Genomic DNA, 20,036 nt, shown 5'->3' on the forward strand with positions numbered 1-20,036 from the left:
TAGTTTTTTTTTTCTTTATAAATCGTGTTCCATGTTTTCTCTGAGGTTCATGTTAAATGATCACGTTGCTTTAAACACTGTAAACATTTGTTCTGTAGGAATCACTTTACATCAGTAACATGAAAAATACCTGGTGATGATTTACTGTCTGTGTGAAGGTGAATGTGTCATGTGACCAGCAGCCGATTCAGCCCAACCCACTGAAGACTGTGACGTGTGATTGACAGCTTCTGAAGAGGTCTGATTGGCCCTTGAGTGATCTGATTTATTCAGTTTGACAGGAGACGGCCTGGGTTCAGCTGGAGCTGCTCAGTCTGCTGAGAAGGTCATGAAGTGTGGTCAAAAGCTCTGGTGTGGAAAGTAAGTTGGAGTTTCTATTTTTCTTAACTGATCAGAAACATTCACACTTTAAGTTGAGTTTAGTCGAGTTTTATTCTTTGAAGCATCAGAAGTGAAGCTGATCCCAGACCAAAGTTTCCCCTCACAGCTCCACCGCCTGCGACCGAGCCTGGGTCAGGTTACAGCAGGAAACCAGAGGGAAGTGATGACTCAGCGTGCAGACACGTGATAGGTTAAGGTGTGACTCCGCCCCGGGTCAGACAGACGTGTGATTGGTCTCAGATCGTCTCCTCGATGACCTTTGTGATGACGGTGGTGGTGGTGGTGGAGGAGGAGGAGGAGGTGGAGAGGGAAGATCTGAGAGACAGAAACAGAAGGTTAGAGAAACATGACAACTGGTTTTAGTCTGAGGTGGGACTGGTTAGCCCAGGTGTTAGCCCAGGTGTTAGCCCTGTTTTTAGTCCAGGCTTAATGCTTAATAAATATGTGTTGGACTGAAGCTGTGGTCTCTTCTCACCCGACTCCCTCTCCGTCCAGCAGCCTCCTGTACTCGGCGATCTCCATCTCCAGTCTGGTCTTGATGTCCAGCAGCATCTGGTACTCCTGTCCCTGCCTCTCCAGGTCGGCCCTCAGCTGCACCAGCTGCTCCTCCAAACTGCTCACCTGCACAGTCACACAGGTAAACTCTGTCTCAGGTGTGATGCTCTAATGCAGATGACAGGCTTTAATGTGACCCACGCAGTCTGAGGTCCTCACCTGCATCTGGAATCCGTTCATCTGCATGGCGTAGCGGCTCTGGGTGTCAGCCAGTGAGGCTTCAAGAGACATTTTCTGAGGGGAGACAGATGGGTCAGAGGACATAGAGGACACAAAGAGTCCAAATGATCAGGGAACAGAGAAAAGTCCAAAAACTGGAAACTGCTCAGTGAATCCCAGCTGTTGGTTTGTTCTTCTTTTCTCTGCCATGAATCATCAGACGACCCCTCATATTTATCTGCTGACCTTCTGGAGGGGCCTGAGCCCTGGGTTGGGAACCACTGGACTCAACAAACCGACTGTATGCAGCAACTTTTCCTTCCTGAGTCCGTTACCTGCAGTTCAGGGCTACAACCAATAATATTTCCATAATCATTCGTCTGTCTGTCATCTGACTCGATGATGAGCCTCTGGTTTGTGTCCAATCAGAGAGCAGGATTGTCTGTGCTGTGATTGGCTCTCGGGAGCGTACACATTAACAACATGTATGAAATGAAAACATGAATGTAGTAACCATGACGTTCACGCTGGTCTCACCATGCTGAGCTGTGATTGGAGCTCGATCTCCAGAGCCTGAAGCTGACTCTTCACCTCCTTCACCTCCGAGGTCGTCGACTTCAGCGTCATCTCTGCGGTCGCCACCTCCTTACTGAGGACCTCCGACTGGCAGGAGGAGGAACAACAAAATAAATGAATACAACCTCCGGGAGTGTTGGTGCTCCTCGTCAGCAGACAGTCTTCCTCCTCACCTTGTTCTGGAACCAGGACTCCAGGTCTCTGCGGTTCTTGGCGGTGACACCTTCGTAGTGCTCTCTGATCTCCTCCATGACCTTGGTGAGGTCCTCCTGAGGAGCGGCGTCCACCTCCACGTTCACTTGACCGCTCATCTGAGATCGCATGGACATCAGGTCCTGCAGGAGGAGATCCACAGATTCAGCCACAGATTTCAGGACTGATCCTGGGGTTAGAACTGTATGAGAACAGTTTTTGGTGGATCCTTATTCAGGTGTGAATAAGGATCTCGTTACCTCCTCGTGGTTCTTCTTCATGGACACCAGCTCGTCCTTCAGACTTTCGATCTGCATGCTCAGGTCGGTCTTGGCCACACCCAGTTCTCCCAGCAGCATCTTCAGCCCGGCGATGTCGGCCTCCACCGACTGACGCATGGATAGCTCGTTCTCATACCTGCAGAAAAACAGGTGTGAAACAATGTTCAGACATAATGTCAGCAGCTGTGGTTTGAACTGAATCTTTATAAACCTGTGAAAAAAACAAACTGCTTTAAACGATGATGATGATGATGATGATGGTGGTGGTGGTAGATAATAAATACTAATAATGAGAAATGCATTTATGCAGAACATTTCTAAACAAGTTCCAAAGTAATTAACAGTAAAACAAACAAGTGAACTTATAAAAACCATGACTGAGTGAAACGGTGAGAGCATGAGGAGCAGAGTCAGTGAGGCAGCTGATCACTGACCAGCACAGGAAACTCTGGTTCATCAGGGCTCAGACATTTTACTGACGTTCATCTCAGCACATCCTTCACTTCACAGCTGTTCTTTGTGTGTTTGCAGCAGAGGTTGTCACTTATTTTCTTTTTTCAGTCGATCAACCTGCAGCAGTTTCCACAGCCGCCAGCAGAGGGAGTGCTGCTGCTGCCGCTCCCCACACAGAGGATCCAGGGGTTCTTCAGTCACCACAAGGTTTAACCCGCAAGCAAAAACTTTTCTCTGTTTGTTTTCACTGTGCATTAATGTGTGATTTGTATGTATCTGTCATGCATCAAAGAAAGAAAGAAAAAGAGTGAAGGAAAAAGAAAGACCACATAAAAAAGGAAAGAAAAGCAAAGACAAAGAAAAGAGACAGACAAAGAAGGAAAGACAGAAAGGACAAAGAGACGAAAGGGGAAGACTCAGTTACTGACTTGACCCTGAAGTCGTCCTGAGCCAGTTTGGCGTTGTCGATGCTCAGAAGGACGGTTCCTTTGGCAATGATGGCGTCCTGGATCTGAGAACACACGCACACACACACGCACACACACACACACACTCAGTCAGGTCAGAAGACAGAATGGAAACGTAACATCGTCCTGCAACTGAAACGTTAACAACAAAAACGAGGGCGGTCTCAGTCACATCTGTTTGTCTGATGAATTCTGAGCGTAGAAAGAACGGAAACAGAAAATACTGTAACGATCAAACGTTTCCTGTCGTCTGTGTTTCAGCTGCACTGAGTTTCTGCACCTGCACTCAGGTGTGTCCCGTCACTCACAGCCCTGATTCCTCCTCATGTCACCGGACGATGTTTGTGACTGTGACCAGAAGCTGCCATGCAATGTTACTGTCCCGTTAGACGACACGGACTTTAACCCTAACCCACACTGAGCACCATTTCCCATCATGCCCCTCTTCCTCACCTTGCCCTGCAGCTCTGCGACGGTGACGAAGAAGGCGCTGTGGTCCCTGGTGGTGGGGCCGACCTTGGTCTCCACAAACTGTTTGATCTTCAGCTCCAGCTCGGCGTTGGCCTTCTCCAGCGCAGACACCTTGGCCAGGTAGGTGGCCAGGCGGTCGTTCAGGTTCTGCATGGTGAACTTCTCGTTGCCAACGAGACTGTCATCCATTGCTGCTCCGAATCCTGCGCCACCTCCGAATCCTGCGCCACCTCCGAATCCTGCGCCACCTCCGAATCCTGCGCCTGCTCCACCACCAAAGCCAAAGCTGCCGCCGCCGACACCGGCAGAGAAGCTCCTGCTGGCCTGGGAGATCCTAACACCACCGCCTCCTGCTCCTCCTACCATGCTGAACGAGCTATTGCCCCCGCCAAAGGATGCTCGGCCCAGGCCGCCGCCACCGCCCATCATGGAGCTCCGTGAGGAGGAGGAGGAGAACATCATGGTCATTGCGATGATGGAGTGAAAGAAGAGGAGGAGGAGGTGTCTGCTGGTCTGTCTTCTCCGGTGGAGGGAGCAGGAGAGGAGAGAAGTGAGGAGAGACGGATCAGTTCGCTCCTTTTAAAGCTGCTCAGGTGGGCTGAGCCGCTGCAGGTGAGGGGTGGGGTCCACGTCCACACCCACAGAGGTGGATGGCAGCTCAGCACCTTTGCTCCAGTGCTGCAGGTAGAAACTTCTTTATGCTGCTTTAATGTGATTTTCTGCTCAGATCTCAGGCTCAGTCACATCACAGCTCACTGACACTCAGACTTTCCACTGTTCATGAGTCCCTTCGTTTATTTTCTCATCTTTGCTCTAGCTCCTGCTTTCATTTCCAATTACCTGTGTGTGTGCATGTGTGTGTGTGTGTGTGTGTGTGTGTGTGTCTGTGTCTGTGTCTGTGTCTGTGTCTGTGTGTGTGTGTGTGTGTGTGTGTGTGTGTCTGTGTCTGTGTCTGTGTCTGTGTCTGTGTCTGTGTGTGTGTGTGTGTGTGTGTGTGTGTGTGTGTCTGTGTCTGTGTCTGTGTGTGTGTGTGTGTGTTATATAATCATCCGTTCATCATCTTCATAGCATAGCAGAAGTTTGTGGAACCTTCAGTGGAGCGAGGTGACGGTGTGGAGCTGCTTCTTCCCTCCGGGTGGTGTTATATAACCGTCAGTGAGCGTGTGTCCTCGTCCTGCTGCTGCTGCACTTTTCTCCGTCAGCACAAAGAGCTCAGTGTGTTGGTGGCAACTGAAACAGCCCCTGGCACCAAGCTCTCACCTGTCACCTGACAGCGTCTCTCCTCAGGTGTGTGCTGTGGGAAAGCACCCCCGGCTGGGAGGGAGAGGGAGAGGGGAGGGGGAGGGGGAGGGAGGGAGGGAGAGGGAGCATTGGTTTGTTACAGCGTCCTGTCGACCTGCAGCTCAGATCCACTTACGTTCAGAATAAACTGGGCTTGTCCTCCGTCCCCCACCGGTCTTGTCCTGTTCTGACTGTGGTGCAGGGGAAGGGGGGGTGATGGGGTTGGACAGCATCACCCCCGGGTGACATCCTGCCCCCGTTTCTTCCACGTTGCCCCTTTAACAAAAAGTCTTTCTTTAAACGTTGATGCTCTGTTTTATTTCATCAACATGAAAAACAGAAACAGCAGAAAGTGACTGTGGCCTGCGCAGATGTTTGGGACCCTTGGACCCACCTGAGCAGGTGTGTCCAGCAGGTGTGTCCAGCAGCTGTGCAAACGTCCTCATGTAGAAAAGGTCTGAGTATCATGTCATATAAAACCTGTAAAACCAGAGTCTGCAGTGGGGACACTGGGAAACCTGGACAGGAAACATCCAACCAAACATCAGCAGGTTCTGGTGTCGACGTCCTGCAGTCACTGTGGACAGTGACAGAGCAAAGAGTCAGACTTCTACAGAACCAAGAACCAAGCGGACCTCAAGTCCACCAGGAACCACATCGAGAAACACAAGCTGAGGCTTCTCACGGCCCCCACAGGCCCCCCCTTACCTGAACACGGCCGAGTACTGAGGGGCATACTGAAAGCCTGGACCTGAAGTGGTCCACCTGGTCTACAGGGTCAGAAAGACCCCGAGCTGCTCCCAGACTCGGCGGGACGTCCTGACCCCTGTAAAGACCCTCAGCTGTGAGCTGCACTGAACATGGAGACGTTTCCTGTGCGTCACGCCGTCAGCAGCAAACAGCTGAGGCTGATGGGAAATGTCTGTGTGTTTTGGACAGGTGAGTCCTGTGGACAAGTTTCATCATCCATATCAACGTTTGACCCAGAGTCTCAAACTCAAACGGCTTCAGTTACCGTGGAAACGACTGGAGCCCACGAGCTGTTGGGCAGAATAACACACGGTGAAGCAGGTAAGAGTTAATGTGTGCAGCCGGCAGCAGAGAGCTCTGATGGGAGGAATGATTGATGAGCACTGATCTGCTGTCACATGTAAAAGCCTCAGCCCTGCAGCCAGTGAAGGATGTGCAGGCTCATGTGTCCCTGCACGCAGAGCTCAGGTATGTGGGAATTAACAGTTCCTATATGGACTTTTACAGCTGCAGGTAGGAGCGACGTGCCAACTCTTCTCTCTGCTGCGTCTCAGGTGATTCCAACTGTCGACTGAAGCTCAGAGATGGAGCTCAGGCTTCAGAGGACGGAAGTTTCATCATGTTTCCTCACATGAACACCACGCCAAGGCCGCGACTGAGGCCCCGGGTTCCTGAGAACTGTGTCCCCTCATACAGTGTGGAACTCTGGGAGCTCGGCTGCAGACAAGAAGGCTCTGCTCCTGCTCCTCCTCCTCCTCCTCCTCCTCCTCCTCCTCCTCCTCCTCCTCCCGCTGCTGCAGCAGAACCACATCCATCTTCAGAGACTGTGACAGGAGATACAGGTCAGTAAAAACCTGCACAACCAGACTGACAGACACTTTCTGTCCTCAGGCCATTTGGACACTGAACAAACAGTAAAGTGCAATACATTCAACTGTGTATGTGTATGTATGTACAGTATGTATGTATGTGTGTGTGTATGTGTGTGTGTATGTGTGTATGTACAGTGTTTAATGAAGTTATCAGACCATCTGTCAGGAAAATGAGAAAACTTAAATATTTTTCTAAAACTTGTATAAAACTAAAAATGTTATTTATTTTGCAAATAACAGAAACAACAGTGATCTTTCACACATAACTGAAAAAAAATATAGTGAATCACTATAATCTGACTCACCTCACCTTCAGCAGCACTGTGAGTTTCATCATATTAATATGATGAAATAAAAAGCCGAGCACCTGCTCGCTGCTGGGGCCCCACGGTTCTGTGAGAACCCTGAGCACACTGGGGAGCCGGCTGTGGGCCCCACTCCGTTTGGTCATGAGCTGATTAAATGCAGGTTTATTTAGGACCATGAACCAGGACTGGAGTCTGGGGCCCCCGTGCCCCCCCCCACCCCCCCCCCCCCCCGGGCCCCAACAGGAACGAGCCATCGCCCCCGTCACATCATAAAAAGCAGCATATTTATGATGAGCTTGCAGGTCGACACCGGCGTTACACAACAGCAGGGGGGCTGACAGGTGGCCGGAGGCGGGGGAGGGGCTAACTGTCAGAGCCGCAGAGGGGTTACCGAACCACCGGAGGCTGAAACAACCAATCAGCGCACGGAATCAGATCAGACATCAGAAACGGCTGATTGCACTGAATCAATAATCTGATCCATCAGGAAACACTGACAGGAAACGCCTGACAAAGCTCTCTTCCTGTTCACACTGCTCCGTTTCAGCTGCTGCTCAGAAACACTGAGGCAGGTGAAGGGACAGCAGCATGGCTCCTCCAGGCTTCCATAGGCATCCAGCTCCTCTCCTGCAGGGTGTGCACCACACTGAGTCTGTGGAAGTTTCAGTGAAACTTTATTCACACAAACAAGGTTGTTAAATTTTACAACCAAGTCAGTTTGTGTTTTTCTGTTCATTCATCTGCACAGAGAGAGAAAAACACGTGGAACTGTTTTTCAGAGTCAGACGAGAGAAATGTTTCATCTTTACATATAAACTGTGGTTTTATCAACGTGCTCTTATAGAAAGATTCAAAACCAACAAAGTCAGATTCTCATTATGTCATTCATCCTAAAACTTTCTGACAAGATAAAAAAAAGAGGAGAGGGATATTCATGTCTAAGCTGAGCAGGTAAAAAGAGGAATGAAGCCCAGAGGGATGAGAGAACATCATGTGAGATGATGGAATGAAAGTAAATCTGTCCTGATCCCGGGCGTGAAGAAGCCTGCAGAGCTGCTGCAGCTGCCAAGACACGGAGACTTCCACACGGCGGTGCTACGTCTCCGACACAAGGACAAAAGAACTACAAGGTTTGAACTGAATCACAGGACGGAGCAGATTCATGTCCAGAGGGACCAGCAGGGGGCAGCAGCGTCTCTCCTCTGGGTCGGTCTCAGAGCAGGTTTGAGTCACACTCTCACCTTTAACTTCACAAAATACAAAGGTCCCTGAAGACAACCTGCTCCAGGGTCCAGGACTGGACATCAGGCTTCAGGACAAGTCTCTGTCCCCCACAGATCATCTGAGACCTGAAGACGTGAGTCCACAGACACTTCACATCCAGTCTGGAGGTCTGAGACGACCCGACAGGAGGACTGAGATAACCTGAGCAGGTTCAGGTGAGCGGACCCTGTGACTCAGCCAAGAAGACCTGGAGCTGCACCTGCTGCCAAAGGTTGGTCCACACAGACCTGAAGGAAGTCTCCGAGGACTTCAGCCAGTGAGACGTTTCAGTTTCTGATGTTCTCACCTGGTTACTGAGTTACAGCGTGTCCTGATGACAGAGAAATGAATAAAGTTTTATTGAACAGTGAACATGTCTGTCACGTGTTAACAGATGTGGATCAGACTTTGTTCTGCTTCTCTGCTCTTCCTCAGGATGAAGTCACGTCTCCGTCACCGCCGCTGGATCCTGGTGAGTCCTCCACCTTCATGGAGCTGAGGAAACACTCGGGATCAGGAGCTAATCAGCTGTTTGTTTCTAATAATCTGATGAATCACAGGAAGTTACGGGACGTTCCTGCTCGGCTGGTGAGAGGATGAACTCAGACTCACTTCACTGTCCTGTGACATTTATCTGTGTTGTTAGTGTAATTTAGTCCCTGAAGGGCATGATGGGAATTTTTTCACCAGCACGTCTGATCATGGTGAATCCAAAGCAAATGGATTCTTATTGTTTTCAGTTCCGTCACAATCAACATTTATATTAGCTCTGTCTTTCTTGCACTATTTTTTTCTACTGCAGCACCTTTGTATTCTATTCTGTTCTGTTTTTATAAGTATAATTCTATTTCTATTTTTATTTCTGCTTTTATTTCTACTATTTGTTCATACTTTTTTATTTATTTAGATTTGGAGTAACACCACTTCCAGGCTGCTATCATTTCATTGTGTTCTGGTACAATGACGATAAAGGCTTCTGATTCTGATTCTGGCAACTCGACAGCAGCTGCTGGTGAAAATCATACGTGTTCACAACACTTCAACCTTTTTCTGATCAGGACTCATGAAATGATCAAACAGAGACACACACACTTTCTGTGGACTCTCTTTTTATTGACTGGACGTCAGATTCTCGTTAGCAGAGACAGAGAGGACTCGCTGTCGTCCTCTGCACCAGATCAGTGGCTCAAGAAGGAGGAGGAGGACGCGGAGGAACTGGAGGAGACCACCTTCCCATCAACCACCTGCTCCACCACCGTCACCACCCGCTTGGTCGTAGTGCTTGAGGAGGAGGAGGAGGTGGTGCTGACGCTGTGGACCAATCAGAAAAGAGAGCAGTGAGACTGACAGCTGAGGATTTTCTGGTTTGAATCACAGTAAACAGAATCTCTGGACTGTGTGAGAGGGAGAGAGAGAGACAGACAGACAGAGAGACAGGAATACCACTTATTTCTAACAACACATTTCATCCCTACTTCCTGTTACTGACTTCCTGTGGTCTTAGTACTTGTAACTCATTCTCTGTTTACTTGTTAATCGTGTCTTTGCTTCTTCTCTCTGTCCTCATCCGTCTCTGATGAGGACAGCAGTCTAAACCTCAGGTGTGAGTCTCACCTGCTGGTGGCCTCTCCGTCCAGCAGCCTCCTGTACTCGGCGATCTCCATCTCCAGTCTGGTCTTAATGTCCAGCAGCATGCTGTAATCTTGTCCCTGACGTTCCAGGTCGGCCCTCAGCTGCACCAGCTGCCCCTCCAGGGACGACACCTGGAGGTCAAGAAGAAGAAGACGGGTTAAAGTCGTCCTCTGATTCACGTCCTCAGGTCCAGATGATCAGATGAAGCAGGTAGAAGTGTTTCTGTCTCACCTGTGCCTGGTATCCAGAGAGCTGCATGGCGTAGCGGTTCTGTGTCTCAGCCAGAGTCATCTCCAGTGATGCTTTCTGCAAAGGAAACGCAGGAACTATCAAAATAAAGTCACCTTACTTGAGTCAGGTTCTTCACATGAAGAGGAAGGTGCCCAGTGACCGGAGAGTCGGTAACTCCAGGTTTTTATGCTTTATTAGATTCACACCTTTCTCTCCTGCTGTCTCTGTCTGCGGGCTCAGCCCTGTAGAGTCTGGGTAAAGTTTGTTCTGACTGAATGTTAAAATGAGCAGCGAGTGAAAGGCCTCGTGCTCAGGCTGCACTGTCCTGTGTTTATGAATAACCACTGAGGTGCAGCTGGATGCACTGCGCCCTCCAGCTGCTGTGTGGGACACTCACCATGCTCAGCATGGACTGCAGCTCGATCTCCAGAGACTGCAGCGTCCGTTTGACCTCTGTCACCTCTGTCCTGGACGTCTGCAGGGTGGCCGTCTGAGTGGTGACCTCTTTGCTCAGGGCCTCCGTCTGCAGGGGACACACAGAGACAGGCTGAAGCTAAACACAGACACAGTGTGAATGTAACCTGTGCGTCCACACTGAGCGATGCCGTGGCCTCACCTTGGTCTGGAACCAGGTCTCCAGGTCTCTCTGGCTCTTGGCAGCGACGCTCTCGTAGTGCTCCCTGATCTCAGCCATGACCTTGGTGAGGTCTTCTCCTGGAGCGGCGTCCACCTCCACGTGGACCTGACCGCTCATCTGAGCGCGCATCGCCAGCAGCTCCTACAGAAATCGGTCAGATTCCAGCGTCATGAAAAGAAAAAGGACCCAGTGTATTTGAAACGTGGCAGCAAAGCTCACTGACCTCCTCGTGGTTCTTCTTGAGGAAGATCAGCTCCTCCCTCAGACCCTCGATCTGCATCTCCAGGTCGGACCTGGCCAGAGTCAGCTCGTCCAGGACTCTCTTCAGCCCGGCGATGTCGGCCTCCACGGACTGACGCATGGCCAGCTCGTTCTCATACCTGCAGGACGGAATTTCTGTTAACAAAGAGCCCTGCTGAGCGAAGAACCACACACCTGATCACACCTGATCACAGCTGTAAACAGCTGTAAACAGCCTTTTCTGAAAGGTCGCCGCGTGACAGGTGATATTCTGAGCTGATCTCAGGGCAGATTTATGAGTGAGTGAAGCCCTGAGGGATGAGCCGTTCACCTGCGTGATGAAACATGAATGTGAACTCTCACTGTCTAATCAAACCTCATCATCTCACCCGTCAATCAGTTAACACCAGTTACAGTTTGCCGACACTGTCACAGTGATTCACCGCGTGCCGTGGCTTCACTCTCACCTGTCCTGGTTTGGATCAGTGTGAAAACAGCACGTGACACTTTAACACCTGCGCAGCAGGGCTGCAGCAGCGGCCGCTGAGGGGCTGCCTCGGGTTTTGGACTCACTTTGTCCTGAAGTCGTCAGCTGCCAGGCGGGCATTGTCGATGCTGAGATGGACGGCTCCGTTCACCCTGATGGCGCCCTGGATCTGGAGACGCACAGAACATTCAGAATCACCACAGAAACTCAGCCCACAGCGGGTCGCTCTCTGTTTGGGTTGTTTTAGATGTTGGTCTGTTTGATTTGTCAGCAGAGCTGCAGCTCCACCTGCATCTCCACCTGCATGTTACCTGAGAGGATGAGGAGGAGCTTTACCTTGCCAGTGATTTCGGAGATGGTGGCGAAGAAGGCGGTGTGGTCCCTGGTGGTGGGGCCGACCTTGCTCTCCACAAACTGTCTGATCTTCAGCTCCAGCTCGGCGTTGGCCTTCTCCAGGGAGCGCACCTTGGCCAGGTAGGTGGCCAGGCGGTCGTTCAGGTTCTGCATGGTGAACTTCTCGTTGCCAATGAGACTGTCGTCCGTGCCGGACACACTGTAGCTGACGGAGGACGAGTAGCCACCGCCGAAGCCAGCACCGAGGCGTCCGCCCATGGAGGCGGAGGAGATACGGACATCAGAGCCTCCTGCTCCGCCGTACACGCTGCCGGCCCTCATGGCTGACACCCGCCTGCCACCGCTGAGGCCGATCATGGAGCCGCTGGAGCTCCCCATGGAGGTCCTCACGGACCTGGAGGAAGAGGTGAAGGTGGTCATGATGGATGAGGTGTTTCTGCTGTGGCTGGAGACGACACAGAGGAGAGTGAAGAGCAGCGGGACTCTCGCCTCCTATTTAAACCTCCTGCAGTCAAAGAGCCGTCAATCACTCAGCAAATACCTCGATGGCAGGTGAGGCAGGGAGCCAGGTATGTGCACAGGAGGCCGGTCCTGGGTGTGGCGGGGCATGGTCAGGAAAAAATGTACCGTGGTTACGTGAGTGACAATGAGAGGATTGGCTTATCAGTGCCGAGATGGAAGGTCTCCTGAAGCCCCAGGCTTCGTGCGACCTTTGCTGAAATTGAAATTGAAATTAGCAAGCAGGGATTTATGTCCGCGAGGCTGTCAGAGCAGGAGGGGAAGCCAAAGTTCTGTCAGGTTTCAGTGAAAGCTTTAGTGCATGTCAGTTATCCTCTGGAATGAGTGGGCGGTGGAGATAATTATACAGTAACACAATCTAAATGAACCGAGTTTCAAACACAGGTTAAAGTTAACAGAAGCTTGTAAAGTCACACATCCTCTGCAGTTATAATCCACTTTACTGCCTCTGCCGCAGAAACAGAGAGCGTGTTCACATTTTCTGAAACATGAATAAATCTTAAAGGTTAACAGAGAGCAGGAGCTGCAGCTTTTTATAAAGTGTCAACAGAAACAAACAGGAACATCAGCTCTGGACATTTCTGCACAACCACAAACTATGTTTTTAAAACTGTGTCCTAAAACATCTGCACCGTCAGCTGCTGGGGTTTTCCTCCACATCTGGAAAAGCCAAGTGAAGACATGTAAAGCATCACCTTTGCTTGTCTGAAATCAGTTTCTGTCTGAGCGTGAACTCGTTTCCGTTTCTCAACCAGCGGCTCTCTCTTTAGTTTATTTCTGGTTTGAACTTTGTTCCCTTCTCTCTGATCCTTTACAGGCAAATACACCTGAACTCACAGCACAGCCATCATCTTTCACTGCTGCGTGGTCATTCTGTCGTGGTCATAAAGTCAGTGGCTGCAGGTGAACTCAGTCTGTTTCCCAGCCTCGGAGCTCGGACAGGGTTCATGAACGTCACTGAGCTCAGCAGAGTCCAGGGTGTGGTTCATCAGTTAGTGTCAGAGTCTGGTAACTGGTCCATAAATCAGCTAACAATGAAAAGCATCGGTTGTGTGATCATGGTGATTAGAAGAAGCCAGATTCCTCCGTTTTATAGTTTTGTTATTGTTTGTTGTTGTTGTTTGTTGTTGTTGTATTCAGACTGGATAAATCAGTGTCAGTGTGCGAGGTCTGCGTTCAGTCAGTCAGTGTCTTCACCAAACATCGTGTTACTGTGGACAGACAGCAGACGTTACCTGAGGATGCAGCAGCCGCCAGCTCTCTGGCCTCTTTCTGACCTCTGACCTCTGACCTCAGGTATGATCGCTGGTGTTTGCCAACTGTATTTCATCTATTTTCCTATTCACTGACTTGTGTTTGAACAGTTTGGCTTTTTAAAGCCTCTCACTGTGACTGTGTTTACAACCAGCTCTCCTCGTTCCAGCCACACACCCTCTCCCAGCATCCCGTCTGTCATCACCGCGGCTCAGAGTCGATCACGCCCTGATCAACACTGCACCCATGTTTCACTCACGGAGCGAGGCAAACTGAAATAACGCTTGGCTGCAGAGATTCAGTGCATCTTAAAATTTGCATATTAACAAACCTGTTTCTGCAGGTTTGGTGCCAACGTGGAGCCAGACTTTCAGTGCCCCATGACCCAGTGACAGCAGGTGTTCAAAGAGCCAAGCCATCACTCACCTGAGTCAATAACACACCTGAGCGCCCACTCTGCAGGCCCAGCCAGTCTTTCAGCAAACTGAACCCGGGTCAGAGCTCGTTCCCAGCTCCGCTGCTGAAACAGTGATTTATGAGGCTGTTCAGGTGTGTCAGGTGAGAGGAAAGTAAACCTGAGAAGTCTGATTCCAAAATGTGGTGCAGTATTTGAAGAGAGTGACACTTTCAACAATGAGATGACAGATTGTCAGAGTGCGACGTGTAAAGGTGAAGTGGTTCATTCTCAGCTTTTACATAACGAGCAGGTTCAGAGACTTTCACACTTCCTGTGTGAATCCTGCAGCCTGATGAACGCTGCTGCACCTCACAGCAGCACAGACAGGAAGAAGACTGCACCTGTGCATTTCCCAAACAGACACAAAACCACTGCAGAGCACTGCTACATGATACATGAGCATCAGGGAATAATGATGCTCTGACACTTTTCATTATAGTCTGACATTTTATAAACAGAACAATCAATTGATTATTAAAATAACTGTCAGATGTATTAATAATGAAAATAACTGGGTTTTATTCTTACAGTTCTGTACCTGAGGTTTTCTGTTTAACTCTCCGGCACAGAAACAAATTAAAGCAACGTATTAAAACAGATTTACAGGAAGAAATCTGCAGCTCAGGTCTGAAACTGGATTTTCTCTCCACAGCACTGGAGCCTCGTGATGGAGGGAAGGAGGAAGGAGCTGATATTCTCCTTCAGTTACACACATTCCTGATACATTCCTGATAAAATGTCAACCTTAATCCTATAGAGTAAACCTGGGGCTTGTCCCTGGGTTGCCCAGTTTGCCCAGTTTGCCCACTGTACTTTAGCACAGTGCTTCAGTAAGTATGTGACGGACACCCAGAGCAGCACAGCTTCCAGCTCCCTGCAGCACGACAACATGACGGTGGATGGAGCTGCACTTTCTAACTTTGGCCACATGAGGTCAGTGTTCACCAGCACAACATGTGAACACCTGTGCAGGTGACCTGCTGTCGCTCATCATAAAGGATGGTGATGCAGATCTGGTTGAAGCGACGGCTCCAGGATTTTTTTTTACTTTTCCTTATTATTATATTTTTATTTCGTTTTTCATCTTTTTTTTTCATTTAATATTTTGTTTTTCCTCACTTTTTACTTTTCCTTGTTTTGTTTATCTTCTGTCTTTTTTCTTTTCTGTTCTGTTTTTTTTTCTCTCTTTCTTTTCATAGTGTAATTAGTATTTTTCCTTCCATGAGTCTTGGAAATATTTTGTGTCTAATGAAAATACACAAGTGATGAAATGATTTCACAGTAACACTCACACTGACTGTTTCTGTCTGAGATTTCCCACAGCAGATAAAAAATGATCAGTATTATTAGTAATTATTAGTAGTTATTCATCATCATTATCTAACTGCATTGAACTGATTCTTTCTGAAATATATTTTCATAAAATGAACGTGACCCAGTTACCAGCTGATCTGTCAGTGAAATAAAAGCACAGAAACCATGTCAGTCTTTCTTTCTTTTTATTTTTTTATTTTTATTGCAGACTCTCCATCAGCACAGGCTCAGTTTCCAGTTTCCAGTGGACAGACTCTGACTGGTTGGTCTGGTGCTGAGCCTTAGGTGTTACTGGTTTGATTTCTGGTCTAACTGCTGCTGGTGCTCACCACGTTTCCCGAGGAGTCGACTTCTTGCACAATGGTCACCACCCGGGTGGTCTTGGTGGTCTTGGTGGTGGTGGTGGTGGGGCTGCCGAAGCACAGAAGGAAAAACAATCAGTAAATGTTGTTTGTTTGTTTCTGATCTGATCCTTCCTAACTTTATATTCCTTTTTTTAAATTTTCACGAAAATGCACAGACTCAGTGGGAACTGGTTGGATGTTTAACACACACCTCTCCACCTCTCCGTCCAGCAGCCTCCTGTACTCGGCGATCTCCAGCTCCAGTCTGGTCTTGATGTCCAGCAGGTCAGCGTACAGGATGCCCTGGTTCTCCAGGTCAGTCCTCAGCTGGGCCAGCTGCTCCTCCAGAGCCCCCACCTGCCTCTGGTAACCTGACAGCATGTTGGCGTAGCGGGTGTTGGTCTCAGCCAGAGTCCCCTCCAGCGCTCCTTTCTGTTCGGAGGCAAAGAAACGGTAAAATATCAGAATTTGATTAACCACCACACAACCCGATTTTTTTTATTTAAAGGTCAAATATATATATATACATTTCATATTAACTCAAGTCTAAAGAGATTCACTTACACAGCAGATACATATAATAAATGAAGTCATACGTAAATAAAGCATGAAATTTCTCTCACCTTGCTGATCTGAGCCTGAAGTTTGATCTCCAGAGTCTGAAGAGTTCGTCTGATCTCTCCGACCTCAGACTTGGACGTCTGCAGTGTCTCAGTGCTCACAGCCACCTCTTTGTTCAGCTCAGCCGTCTGTGGATCACAGGTATCGATCGTATTATTTGATCGGTGGATTGATGCAGAGCTAGCTAAATTTACCTTCAACCTTCACGAACAGCAGGTTGTGCGTTTGTTGTAGCTTTCAGTCACATCGCATTGTTTTCCTTTTTCTTTTCACTTTCATTTTGTGGACATTCGTACCATATTCTGATTCTACATGTTTCCCAAACAGTTCCAGATGTTCAGAGCAGGAAACTGGTCTCACCTTGGTCTGGAACCAGGACTCCAGGTCTCTGCGGTTCTTGGACGCAACGTTCTCATAGTGTTCTCTGATTCCGGCCATGACGGCGGACAGATCCTCCTGCGGAGCGGCGTCCACCTCCACGTTCACCTGGCCTCCCATCTGAGCCCGCAGAGCCAGCAGGTCCTGCAGGAAGAGGACACCGGTCAGACCTCGGTGTCTTTATCTGTCCCAGCGTTTTGTTTTATTGTATGTGGTTTCATCGGCCTCACCTCCTCGTGGTTCCTCTTCAGCTGGATCAGCTCATCCTTCAGACTCTCCACCTGCATCTCCAGGTCGGTCCGGCTCAGAGTCAGCTCATCCAGGACCTTCCTCAGACCGCCAATGTCAGCCTCCACCGACTGACGCATGGCCAGCTCGTTATCGTACCTGGAAAGTCACAAAAATGAGTTCACGATGGAGGCCTCGGACAGTCCTTGCTCACAAACAAGATGAAACCAGATCGTCAGCTCCTCGTCCTCACTCACTTGATTTTGAAATCGTCGGTGGCCAGTTTGGCGTTGTCGATGGAGAGGATCAGGGCGGCGTTTCCTCGAGCAGCGATGTTGATCTGAGCAAAGAAGAGAAAATGGAGAATTTGTTTCGGTGAAAGGTTAAAAACGAGCAAATTACAAATAAGTCTTTTATTTTGTCTTTGTAAATGAACCAATTAAATGAACTAACCTCCGCTTTGTTAATAGTTCACACTGTGCGGTGGATCGGGGGGAACTCAGGCGTCAGAGTTTAACACAAACAAAAATGAACTAAGATCATCAGAATGTGAACAAGCTTTTTTTGTGTTGTGTTGCAGAGACATGTACTGAAGTTAGCATGCTAACAGGCTAGCCAGCTCATCCCATCCTGTAATACCACTTTGTTCCTCAAGAGGCGACAGTGAGTCGGTGTAGCATGATGTCTGCTCTCAGTCCACCAGGACAGGAAGAAGAAGCAGTGACTGCAGTGGCCTGTAGACCTGCGTTTCATTCGTCCTCTCTCTGGGACTTTTGTCCTCTCTGTCCTCAGCTCAGCTGCTGATGCTGCTGCTCCAGCTGCTCTCCCTCTGCCCCACCTTCCTCCACCTGCCACAACTACGTCTTCCCAGTCTGTCCAATCCATGTAGGTTTGACAACATGTCAACCACTGTCCTACGCTGAGGTTAGCTAACTTAGGGCTTAGCGTTAGGGCTTTGTGATTGGCCAGTGAACTCAGCCCTGGACGCTTGTCCCTCACTGCTGGAGACATGCTGCCCTGTTCAGCTTTTACACTTTGTCCCTTTAAGAACTAAAACTTCAAATTTGACATTGTAAAAAATAATAAAGCTTTTTTAAAAATAAGCAAAAAGCAAACTTCAAAAAACCAAAGTTATAAAACTTAAAGTGAAGTTTTTCATTTGTACAGAAACAGTTAAACTTCACTGGTTTCACTGGTTACATCACAAAACCTGTTACCTGTCAACATCCGACACACACACACACGCACACACACACACGCACACACACACACGCACACGCACACACACACTCTTCATTAACAGACCAGTTTTTCTTCTTTAAACTCTTTCATGTCTCCTCGTCCTCCGGCGTTCAAACATCATCACACATATTCACTGACTGTCACAGAGAAATTACATTTAAACAAACTCAACATGTCAAAGGGAATTAACAGTTTTAATCTTACTTGCCATAGTTTTTTTTCCTGAAAGCTCGTTACCACAGTCCTTGTCTTTTTTAACCCAGTGGTGTTTTCTGTTTTTTCCTGTTTTGTTTTCAATATTTTTTTTCTGTTTTCCTGTTCAAAGAAACTCGAACTCTGATTCCTAGAAATGTCACAAAGGAAAGACTTGACTTTGAAACTGCATCTCTGACCCTGGCTTTTGAATTTTAACCCAAAGCACATGACTGGTGGGACATGTTGAGGCCTGCCTGAGAGAAGGTGCTGCCTGAGAGGCTGAATTCAGGGCAAAGTGTTGTGTTCTCACCTTTTCCTGCAGCTCTTTGATGCGGATGTTGAAGCCGGTGAAGTTGTGACCCTCCGGCATGGCCCTGTTCTCCAGGAACTGCCTGATCTTCAGCTCCAGCTCGGCGTTGGCCTTCTCCAGGGAGCGCACCTTCTCCAGGTAGGAGGCCAGCCGGTCGTTCAGGTTCTGCATGGTGGCCTTCTCGTTGACAGCAATGTCGATGTTGCTGGCCGCGTTTAAGGCAGTGCTGGCAGCGCCGGCACCGGCGGCGGAGGAGAAGGAGTAGGAGGCCTTGGAGACACGGACTCCAGATCCCCCGGCTCCTCCGTACACGCTGCCGGTCCCCATGCTGCTGACTCGGCGGGAGGAGGACGAGACGGAGGGACCCATCAAGGCGGAGTTCCTCATGGAGGAGGACATGTAGCTGCTGCGGGTGGAGAAGGAAGTCATGGCTTCTGGCTGATCGTCGGCTGATCGTCGGCTGATCGTCAACACTGAGCGGAGAGTGAAGAGCTGCTGGGAGGTAGGTTCCTTTTTATACCTTCAGATTTGACTGGGAGTGTTGGGAGGTGTGGTGGTGGTGGGGGGGGGGGGGGGGGGGGGTCGTCGGTCAGGTAAAGATGCCAAACATGCCGAGGGGTCACAGTGTTGCCCCAGGGGCCTGGAGAGCAAACAGGTCTGAAGCGGGGAGGCGAGGTCCAGCAGGTTGGGTGGGTTCATAGACAACAGAGAAAGTCTGAGCACTTTCTCTGCTGCAGGTCCATCAGTGGGGGGTGTGGGGCCGGGGCCCCTGTGCCCTCAGGCGACGTCTCAAAGGGGCCTAACAGCTATTTGGATTGGCTTCTTCACCTGGTAGACCGGTCCTGTCAGTCCACATGGAGCCCTGAGGACCAGACGTCCCAGCTCACAGGTCTGTCCACAGAGACATGAAAGAACAGACGAGTCAGGAGGTTTGTGATTCTTTCATTGAGCACATTTCAGCTTTGAGTCACATTCTCTGCTCTGCGGTGAAAATGAGGAAATTAGTTTTAAAAACCTGCCGTATCATCACGCATCATCACAAAGCCGAAAACAAGACTCATCAAACATGAGACACGTTGTCTTCAGCTCGTCGTCCTTTTGTTTACACGAGCACATGAACAAAAACCAACAGAGCAGAGCGACGTCTCGGACGTTTAATACCAGCTGTGAACATTTCAAACAAAGAGGATGATTTTTATTTCAGAGAAGAAGTCAAACTCTTTCACTAGGATCCAGCAAAGACAAGAAAAATTCAAAGATTTCATGTAGAAGGAATGTGTGTGTTTCCATACTGCACATCTACAATACAGAGCACAGCAACACAATGCAAACATGCAGGGACCCAAACACTGGGAATTTTCTTGTTTTGATGTTTTGCTCTGTGGGACTCGGGTCGAGCAGCACGATGGTTGAATGATGGGAGTTGGTGATTAGCTCGTTAGCTTGTTATCTCTTCAGGTTGTAACCTGAGTGTGTAACATAGCTGTTCATCAGCAGAGCTACGTTGGTAACTTGATTCTAACAGAGTTATGCTGCATGCTAGCAGCCACCGGCCTGTGTTCTCCAGTTTGTGAAGACGATGCT

General features: G+C 49.1%; 3 protein-coding genes across 3 annotated transcripts; all 3 read right to left on the reverse strand.

Annotated features, from left to right (window-relative positions):
- Positions 1 to 428: 428 nt before the first annotated feature.
- Positions 429 to 4,071, reverse strand: LOC121198356 (keratin, type I cytoskeletal 13-like). The gene is made up of 8 exons (XM_041062415.1): positions 3,518 to 4,071; positions 3,026 to 3,108; positions 2,124 to 2,280; positions 1,845 to 2,006; positions 1,633 to 1,758; positions 1,096 to 1,170; positions 857 to 1,002; positions 429 to 696 (listed from the first exon to the last, which is right to left on the reverse strand). The coding sequence occupies exons 1-8, from the start codon at positions 4,001 to 4,003 to the stop codon at positions 618 to 620; spliced, it is 1,314 nt and encodes a 437-aa protein (XP_040918349.1). The 5' UTR covers positions 4,004 to 4,071; the 3' UTR covers positions 429 to 617.
- Positions 4,072 to 9,101: 5,030 nt separating this feature from the next.
- Positions 9,102 to 12,066, reverse strand: LOC121198355 (keratin, type I cytoskeletal 13-like). The gene is made up of 8 exons (XM_041062414.1): positions 11,573 to 12,066; positions 11,323 to 11,405; positions 10,733 to 10,889; positions 10,489 to 10,650; positions 10,270 to 10,395; positions 9,873 to 9,947; positions 9,624 to 9,772; positions 9,102 to 9,320 (listed from the first exon to the last, which is right to left on the reverse strand). Exons 1-8 carry the CDS (start codon positions 12,008 to 12,010, stop codon positions 9,188 to 9,190), a joined length of 1,323 nt encoding a protein of 440 aa, XP_040918348.1. The 5' UTR covers positions 12,011 to 12,066; the 3' UTR covers positions 9,102 to 9,187.
- A 3,285-nt stretch (positions 12,067 to 15,351) lies between these two features.
- LOC121198357 (keratin, type I cytoskeletal 13-like) lies at positions 15,352 to 18,925 on the reverse strand. The gene is made up of 7 exons (XM_041062416.1): positions 18,453 to 18,925; positions 16,963 to 17,045; positions 16,708 to 16,864; positions 16,460 to 16,621; positions 16,102 to 16,227; positions 15,690 to 15,910; positions 15,352 to 15,545 (listed from the first exon to the last, which is right to left on the reverse strand). The coding sequence occupies exons 1-7, from the start codon at positions 18,879 to 18,881 to the stop codon at positions 15,443 to 15,445; spliced, it is 1,281 nt and encodes a 426-aa protein (XP_040918350.1). The 5' UTR covers positions 18,882 to 18,925; the 3' UTR covers positions 15,352 to 15,442.
- Between the last annotated feature and the right edge of the window lie 1,111 nt (positions 18,926 to 20,036).

The sequence above is a fragment of the Toxotes jaculatrix genome, chromosome 18 (genome assembly GCF_017976425.1).
Source record: "Toxotes jaculatrix isolate fToxJac2 chromosome 18, fToxJac2.pri, whole genome shotgun sequence".
NCBI lineage: Eukaryota > Metazoa > Chordata > Actinopteri > Toxotidae > Toxotes > Toxotes jaculatrix.